This window comes from Phoca vitulina, unplaced genomic scaffold (assembly GCF_004348235.1).
Source record: "Phoca vitulina isolate PV1807 unplaced genomic scaffold, GSC_HSeal_1.0 scaffold50, whole genome shotgun sequence".
NCBI lineage: Eukaryota > Metazoa > Chordata > Mammalia > Carnivora > Phocidae > Phoca > Phoca vitulina.
In genome coordinates, this window is record NW_022589753.1 from 1,819,843 (window position 1) to 1,828,740 (window position 8,898).

The window sequence follows — 8,898 nt, forward strand, 5'->3', positions numbered from 1 at the left end:
TCGGGACTGTATGTCACTTCAGGGTGAAGTGGGGACATTCAGGAGGTCCAGCTGGCAGGGGCCGAGGCAGGGCTAATGAGGGGCTTCCTGACTCCAGGAGACCCTTCCGTGGGCATGTGAGGGGCCTGGGCTGGTGGAAAGGGCCCGGGACACTGGGGGTCCAGGGCCTCCCACCAAGACCCCAGGATAAGGCCAACAGGAGCGCTGGGGCAGAGTGCAGGTTGTGTCCTGGGGGCCTCAGCCCCTAGCCCGGCAGAGCCCCACGTTCGCCCTTGAGGGAGTGTGGAGTGGGCCGGCTGAACGGCCTGACGGCCCCGCAGCAGGCTGCCCTCTACCCCGCGTGCAGCACAGGCAAAAGGAAAATAACTTAATTAACATTTAAGAATAGGAACCGGATCATGCAAATCCCCCTCATCTCTGCAGTTTCTGCTGATTGTTCTTGATTAAGCTTGATAAAAATAGCCGGGCTGCGTGCAGGGATGTGGCCAGCCCCCGGCCCCGCCCACCTGCCCTGTGCCAAGCCGACAGTGTCCTGGGGCCCCGCCCAGCACCCTTCTCAAGGAACACGCCACGGGCTACCCTGACCCCCGTACTGAGCCCACAGTCACTGGGACGGTAGCCATCGGGTGTGGGGGATGGAGCACATTCCCTGTGGGGAACCCGGTCCCGGCCCCAGCGGCCCGCAGGTCTGATGAGCGAGGCCGAGCTGCTGCACGCTCTCTGGGCCGACCAACATCAGGATCCGAGGTGCCGCTGAGCACCCCAGCCTTCATCCTCAAAGTCTTCTCCAGGCCCGGAGCCTGCCCGAGGCCGCCTGGGGCACAGGAGGGGCAGGTGCAACGTCCCCGGGAGCCAGGCTGTGCCCACCTTCCTTCATCCTGCTGTGCGGGCAGGAGTCCTCCCCAGAACGCCCTCCAAGTCACCTTCCGGGGCCGGATGCTCCTTCTGTCCAGGGTCTCAGTGTGGTTCCTGTGGCGCCCAAGTCTCAGAGGTGTGTGCGGATCAAGGGACATCCTCCATCCCTCCCCTCGTGGGGACGCCCAGCCCCGGGAGGCAGAAGGGCACCCTTCGCACAACCCTCCCTGTCCTCACTCCGTCACGGGCCCTCCCAGGACCAGCATTTCTGGGGGATCCGAGGGTGTTTTCACTGTGGCTGCCGTGCGGAAGGGAAGACAGCTTTCAGACTCGGAGGACCGGCTGTCACAGCTGGACCGGGGCTGGGACAGCGGGCAGAAGGCCTGCCCTCCAGGAGCAGGTGTGGGGCAGCCCGGGGCCCTCGCTGGAGCTGCAGAAGATGCTCCACCCCAGAAGGGGACAGAAGACACTCTTGGGGTCTGGAAGGACAGCCGTGTGGCACAAGGCGGGGAGCCAAGGAAGCAGGTGCTCTGGGTTTGACGGTCTCTCTGTGTGGCCTCGGGCCACCTGGAACTAGCCTTCTGGGCCTCAGTTGTCTCTGGTGGCCGTTTACCTGAAGGCCTCAGGGGCCACGTCAGGGAAAACCTCTCGGGAAATACACAGAAGCTTCTAGACGCAAGGGCCACGACACATAGGACTCTCTGTCACAGCCATGCGGCATTCCACGGTTCCTGCGGCAGAGTGCGCGGGCGTGGGCTGTTCTTCTCATTCCTGCTCTGGCAGCTCTCCCGTGAGCCTGACATTATTCCCAACAAGCACTGAGCAAAATCCCAGGGCCACTCAGGATGTGGAAGTCTCCCAGACACATTGCGAGGGAAAAAACAGAAGCCAGACAACAGCAGGTGTAGGGTGGGAGTGCCCGGTGGAGGCAGGAGGGGGCGGGAGGGGACGCCTTCTTCGTGGCCGGTCATTTCATACCTTTTAAATTCCTGTACCGTGTGTGAATCACCTAACCGAGAGCTCACATCGATCTTTAAAAAGGAGAAAATGAGTAAGTGAAGCCGCTGGTGCAGTGGGTTTGCTCACGGATGGTCCGGAGATCCGTGCTGAACATGGAGAAACCCCTGGAACGCGGGAGTTTGTCCAACCGCACACAGATGTGCTCCAAAGACGCTCTGTTGGATGAAAGAAGCCGGACTCCACAGGATCACGCGCTCTGTGTGACGCCATCCACGTGATGGAGTGAGGTCGTAGCACAGGCCAAGGTCACCTTGGTGATGGGCGCGGTGGGTGGGGGGGCTGCTCCGGGGACGGGCACGAGGTTGCTCCTGGCTGGTGGCAAAGATGTGCGCATCATACCACATTCCCGTCACAATGAGCTAAACCTCTAGCTGACTCGAAGCAGGAGAGCCACCGGTCTCTGCGGGAGCCCGTGTCTTGGAGCGGACGGGATGTGCCTGCCTCGGCCCCCGGTAAATTAGACACCAGCCAACCATCTGTGCGTAGAAGACGGAGTCGGGCTGTGTGGGGGCAGGAGGGTGGGCGAGGGCCCTCGTCTGCGTCTGGCCGGAGCCCACTGGCTTTTTGCCCGTCACTGTAGCTACGGGCGTGTGTGTGATCGCCTGCCCTCCCCGCTGGCCACACCTCAGAGCGCCTAGGTGCCGGCTTGGACCAGGATCGGGATGCAGGCGGGGGCTCCGACCATCCTGTTCCAGTCCCTGGGGGTCTTGGCCAAATCCCGACTCCCAGCGATGCCTCCTCCAGCGCTCCGCGGGTGTGCTTTTCACCAAACCCATGGTGGCCGGAGGTGACCAGCAGGGCTGGATGGAGTCTTCACCTCCCCGGTCACTATAGTGCATCCTGCCTGGAAGCACATCCTTTAGTCCCACCAGGGACAATTGGCTTGGTTTCCTTCTGCCCTGGTTTCCATGGTGACAGTGGGGGTCCCGAGGCTGTTTCCCAGGGGGGACCTGGGGGTCCTGGTGGTCAGGAGGGCTGGAGCCACTGCCCCACGGACAACTAGGATTCACAGGCTGGTACCAGGAAAGGGCATGTCCCTGGGAACAGTGTCCTCTCGCCTGGGCACCTGCTGAGTGCCATCTGAGACCCCTGCCTCAGCAGATGGGTTCCGAGCATCGTGCGGTGCCCACCACTGCCCCACCACCACCAGGGACAATGCCCGAAGCCTGGCTTGGGACTGGCTGCAGTCCTCACCGCAAGGTTACCTGGGGGAGGTTTCCTGCGCTCGTGCTCGCCTGGGAGCGTTGCCCTCATGCCCCGCACAGGTGTGGTGTGTCCTAAAGACAGCGTGTGTTCTCGTCATCACAGGAAGAGGCGCAGGGTGGAAGGAGGAAGGACAGCCGGTCTCCGGCCAGGTGTGGGCGAGGCCCTGCGGGGGGCTTGGAGCCTGGGCGTCATTATTCTCCCAGGTCTCTAGGGAGCTGCTTCGCCCATGTCCAGGCTACGCAGGACCCTGGCCCTGAGCCTTTCCTGCCATTGCCCTCTGGCCCAGGATTGAAATGGAAGGCACGCCACGGCTCGCCAGGCGGGCTGGGCAGCGGGGCTCCCCCTGCATGCGGCCTGCCATCCGCCCACTAGATGGCGCTGTGCCCTCACGGGCGAGGTCGTGGCGCCAGGGCCAAGGGTGCAGGAAGTGGGGGTGCGGGGGTGCAGGGGCAGGGGATCTGGGCCTCTGTGACTCGGGGGCAGGAGCACTCAGGGCGTGGGGCATGGGAAGCAGGATGAGGGGATGCTCAGGCACTGGGGTGGGGCTTGTCCCCGGGACTCTGGCCTGTGGGAGGCCTTCCTGGCGATGACCAGCTCTGGGGAGGAGGGTCTCCTGTCCGTCTCCCCACCTCCTTCCCCTCCCATCCCCGCTCCTGGCTGCAGAATCAGCACAGCTTCTGGGGTCCAATCCCAGCTGCTCCCACTCAGGGTCTGGCGGTGTGGGTTTGGGCCAGTGACTTGGCCTCTCTGAGCCTCGGCATCCCCCCCACCCCGGGGGACTAGAGCCTGGCAGGGGAGGGCTCCCAGCGTGGCTTGTGCGGTGCCTGTTACTGTGACAGCAGTCACACCCTCATCCCCGTGGCCCTCCAGTGGCCTGGACCCCAGGACAGGGGCGGCTCCGAGAGGCGATCCGGAAACCCGTGGGGCAGCTGCAGCCTGCCGGCGTCCCTGTGACTCAGGGGCTCTAGCCCCCGAATGCACATGCACGGGCGTCCACCAAGGACACTGGGTCACTTAGGTCCGGAGCAGCCCGGTGTGGGGCTCCGGGCCGCCCACCAGCCGAGCCTGAAGGGGAAGAGCCCCAGTCCCCGCCCTCCAGGTCTCTGCTCACAGCAGGCTGCAGAGCTCCCCCCGCAGGGACTGGGCTGTCCCCGCCGAGGCCCCACCTGGGCATCCGCCAGCAGGTCCCACTGTGCACACAGCCACACGCCTGCCTCCAGAAGCGGCTGAGCCCCAACACCACCGGCCAACTCTGGATTCAGAAAGAGTGTCCAGTCCACTCGGTCCCGGACACTTCTCGGGCGTCAGTGGTCACTCCGTGTCGGGCCTCCCAGTGCTGGATGGGAGCACAACCCCCTCCCCCAGGCCAGCTCCTGGGCAGCGCCTCCGGCCTCCGCATCAGCTCCTGCCGCCCAGCGCCCCGGGGCCGCTATCCGTCAGGCTCCTTCCGTCAGAACCAGCGAGGAGAGCAGCCAGCCAGCTGCCCGGGGGCGCGACCACTCACCGTGCTCGCCGTGAACTCCGGCGGGTTGTCATTCACGTCCGTCACCGTGATGATGGCCGTGGCTGTGTTCGAGAGGCCGTAGTTGAGGTTCCCCTCCATGTCTGTGGCTTGGACGATGACGGTGTACTGCTGAACTTTCTGGAAGGAAAGGGGTGGGAAGGCACAGCGCATCAGTCTGGGTCTCAGTTTACAGGCTGCTCATCCTTTTCATCAACACACGCGCTCCCCATGGCCCGGTCCCTGCAGCGGGTCGGGACCGCGGGGCCCCTGGGAGCTCTTGGCCCCCACTCTGCTGCAAGGACGTTCCCCTTCGCTTGCTGTGGGCAATAGCATGGCACCAAGAGGTCTGGCTGCTTTCTCCTCAGCGGCCCCAGCTTCGGTAGGTACAATCGTGTTTGGTGCCAAGAGAGAAAGGAGGAGAATGGGGGTGCCCAGAGAGCACCATGCTGCGTGGGGCTTGGAAAACCAGGGATGGACACTTTGCAGAGAGAGGGACGCTCCTACAGACGGGCCAGGCCCCCATTACCTGCCCTCGGACTGGTCTCTGCGCCCGCAGCTCCCACCCCAGTTCTGACTGCCTCGGTCCTGTGCTGTCACTTCCTCGTCCTCTCTGTCCCTCACCAGACTGAGCTCTGGGAGACCACAGCTGTCCCACTCACCCCATGTCCCCAGGGCCGACGGCCGCGCCCAACACACAGGTGCTCAGAGAAGGTGCATTAAACATTCCTAAGTGACCGTCAGTGACAAGAGATGCTGAGGAATGGCGAGCCTGTCCACCGAGGTCCCAGGCGCCCCATATGGCATCTGGATATTTGTGGACAGCTGGGAGTCACTGAGGGGCTTTGAGGGGAATCACGTGATCCAACGCGTGTGTACGATGGGTCAGGCCGGCACACTACGGCCCGCGGGCCACATCTACCTGCCACTGCTTCGTTTTGTCAGTAATGTTGTATCGGTACAGGCCACATCCGTTCATTTGCACACTGTGGCTGTTTTTGCACAACAGCTGAGTGATTGTGACAGAGATCACGTGGCCTGCAGAGCCTGAGACATTGACTGTGGGGCCCTTTACGGAAGATGTGTGTCGGCCCTGGGCCCCGACTTCGGGCAGCATCAGCCAGGAACCTGCAGGGCAGGCTTGGCGGGGACGCCACAAACTTCTGGGGGAGACAGGGCTAGGGAAACCAGGGCAGGCTTCCGGAAGAGGTGGCATGTGCTGCCCGGAGGTGACAGGGCAGATTGGGGACCAAGCCATGCTGTCAGTCTGGCCGGGCCACGGGCCGGGGTGGGGGCTCTAGGGGCTCAGGAGGGTCCGCACACTTTTTCTACCTAGACTCGTTCTCGTCCTCCCACCGGTCAAGCGCACAGTCCCACGTGACCGTGACCTTGGCTGGGGGGGTCCAACCTAGCCTACTCCAGGGCCGGGTGTGCAGGGGTCTGGGGGGCTCTTGCTCCCACCTTCCCCCACCTGCTTCACCCTGGCTGTCATTTCAGCTCTTCTGTGGCCCCTGGGTCTCTCCTTCAAGGGGACTATTAGCTGGGGGGTGGGTCATGGGGAGGTGCAATCAGGGCAGGGGCTCCTCAGCGCGGCCCCCGGGTGCTGGACGTGAGGGGAGGGGTGGTGGCGCAGTCCCCACCGTGAGAGGTTGTGTGCCTGGACTCCAGCCTGGTGCCCGGTCCACGGTAGGCTCTCCAGCTGTGTTTGTTAAGGGAATTGAGTAAACGACTAAAACAGTTGACATTTGTGAAAATGGGTAGAACTTGCAACCAAGGAGACATGAAACAAATAATAGAAATAACTTATATCTGCCTGGGTGTTGCATCACGTTTCAGAAGTTTTCTCTCAAAAGATTAACCTTTGGGGCGCCTGGGTGGCCCAGTTGGTGAAGTGTCTGCCTTCGGCTCGGGTCATGGTCCCGGGGTCCTGGGATCGAGCCCTGTGTCGGTCTCCCTGCTCGGCGGGGAGTCTGCTTCTCCCTCTTCCACTCCCCCCACTCGTTCTATCAATCTCTCTCTCTTGCTGTCTCTCTCAGATAAATAAAAATAAGATCTTTAAAAAAAAGATTAACCTTTACGTCCTTCCCTTCTTTCTATCTGTCACCCCTCCACCCACCCATCCCTGCATCCACCCACCATCCTCTGTCCCCCGTCATCCATCCTGCCTCCTTCCCTCCCTCCTTCTATCCACCTATCACTTATGTCAGGTGAATCACCACCCCATGGGGTGGCCAGGGTCTTGGCATCAGTTCCTGACCTCCCCTTGGAGGTGCTCAGAGCTGCTTCTTGAGGAGCGCGGGGCTCACCCTCCCGGGGAGAAGCCGGGACGGGCGGTGTGAGCAGCAAGAACACGCAGCCCAGGGGAGTCAGCCCGGCGCACGGCCCTGCGCATCTCACAGCGGGGGCCACCGAGTGGCATGACCACCCCAGGGCCGCATAGGACACGCGGGGTGCTGGGGAGGTGCCCGCAGGGATTCCGAGGGCAGTCCTTGCTCTCAGGCTTTTGTCATGCCTGCAGTGCAGACAGACCCAGTGGTGGCCCCGCAGCCACCTCGGTGGAGACCCCTGGTGGGGCTCCGTCTGGATGTGGGGTGGGCGGCACACGGAGAGCGCGGCTGCCCCCCACAGCAGCTCCGTCAGGGTCCCCCTTCATCTGTGTGGACGCCACCGCTCAGAAACCCAGCGGGCCTGACCTCGTGGCACCGCCTGAGGCAGAAAGAAGTTGCCCCTTCCTTCCTGGCCATCGAAGCGGCGCCCTAAGTCGCGGCTCTGCCTCTGCTGGGGACGCTGCAGCGTCGTGCTGGGGACTGCGCCAGGGCCAGCAGGAAGGCTGGCACACCGAATCCGAGCCCCGGGTCCCCACACGCCCCGGCGAGCGGTCCTGCCCCAGAAGCCTGGTTGCATCTGTGCCCGACACGGGCCGCCGCTCGATCCCTGCGGTGTCCTCCTGAGGGAAGGCGGCGGAACCAAGTCCGATCTTCAGACGGGGCGGCGGGCAGCGGTTTTCACGTCTCCCAAGGTTCTCTGGTTCAGTCTGCTCTTCTCCTCCCTCCCGAGACCGACTTTGAGATCTAAGCTGCGGAGAATCTCAGCAGCATCCTTCCTGCAGGTGGGCGTCCCCTCGTCACAGGGGCTGCCCGGTCCCCTGTCTGTGTCCGCGTCCCTCTGCCATCTCTGCCGGTGGCCGCGTGCACCGCGGGTGTTGTAAACGTCCTGTTGTGTCGGCCCCCCACGGCTGGCCGGACTCGGGCTCTGCTCTGCTCTGTGCTGAGCACATGGCGGGTGCTCGGTAAGCGTTACTTACAGGAGGGAGTGAGAGAACGAGGTTTGGCAAGTCGGCCTGGCGCTCGCAGGCCTGCAGGAGCCGGTGATGCGGGGCTCACGCTCACCCCGCTCCCCGGCTGCTGGACACGCTCCTCCTGCCCTGCAGGACGGAGTCCTGGACCGCGAGACCCCAGGCCCGGCTGGTGCCGCCACCACACTCTTGTGACCTCAGGCCGCTCCTGGCCTTCCTCATCCGGGGGCCCGAGGAGGCCCCTGAGTCCCAGGCCGAGCCTTCTGCAAGGTTCTGTCTTCACATTACCCCTTGCACCAAAGGCTTCCTTGTGCTTCGAGACGTACACTCGAAGCCAAGTTCATGCTGCCACTATAAATGAGAAGCCAGCATCATGCGCCATAGTAGAAATTAGTCCTGAACACAAGGGCGTAGTTTTAAAGGTCTCTCTGTGAATGTCTAGGCCCAGCCCGCAAAGCACACCTGGGGATCCTGGCCGAGGGAGCCAGGAAATGTCTCAGCTGGAGGGGCCTCCCTGTCACCTCTCCTGACAAAACGGAGAAACTGAGGCCTCAGAGGCAAGCAGTGTGAGAGGCTGAGCGGCTGTCCTGTGCCCCTGGCTGGACAGTTACAACTCAGCGGCTCACCTGCTCCCCTCCTCGCCCTGGGATGAGGCACAGCATCCCCTCCTGGCTCTGTTCCCCGGGGCAGAAGCGGAGGCCTACCACTCCAGGAGTAGGGGCAGCATCTCTGGCCTCCCTCTCCCCTCCCCTCTCCCACTTCGCTGCTCCACAAGCACGTTCCCACCCCAGGGAGGCTGAGGGCCATCCTGTCTGCCCCACACTTGGCTCCCTCCCACCAGCCAGGCCTCCCCTCCACCAGAGTGGGATACCGATTCCCCCACCCCCGCTCTCCCCCCACCCCCGCTCTCCCCCCACCCCCGCTCTGCCCCACCCCCGCTCTGCCCCACCCCCGCTCTGCCCCCACACCTGCTCTGCCCCCAAAGCTGCTCTGCCCCCACAGCTGCTCTGCCCCGCCCCTA

The 8,898-nt window shown here is 63.5% G+C and overlaps 1 protein-coding gene across 1 annotated transcript in view; it reads right to left on the reverse strand.

Moving 5' to 3' along the window:
- The window catches only part of CDH4 (cadherin 4), a 541,856-nt gene that overhangs the window by 23,071 nt on the left and 509,887 nt on the right, over window positions 1-8,898 (reverse strand). The window contains exon 8 of the mRNA XM_032387709.1: window positions 4,586-4,723. Coding sequence (XP_032243600.1) covers window positions 4,586-4,723 — 138 coding nt within the window. The remainder of the gene's footprint in view (window positions 1-4,585; window positions 4,724-8,898) is intronic.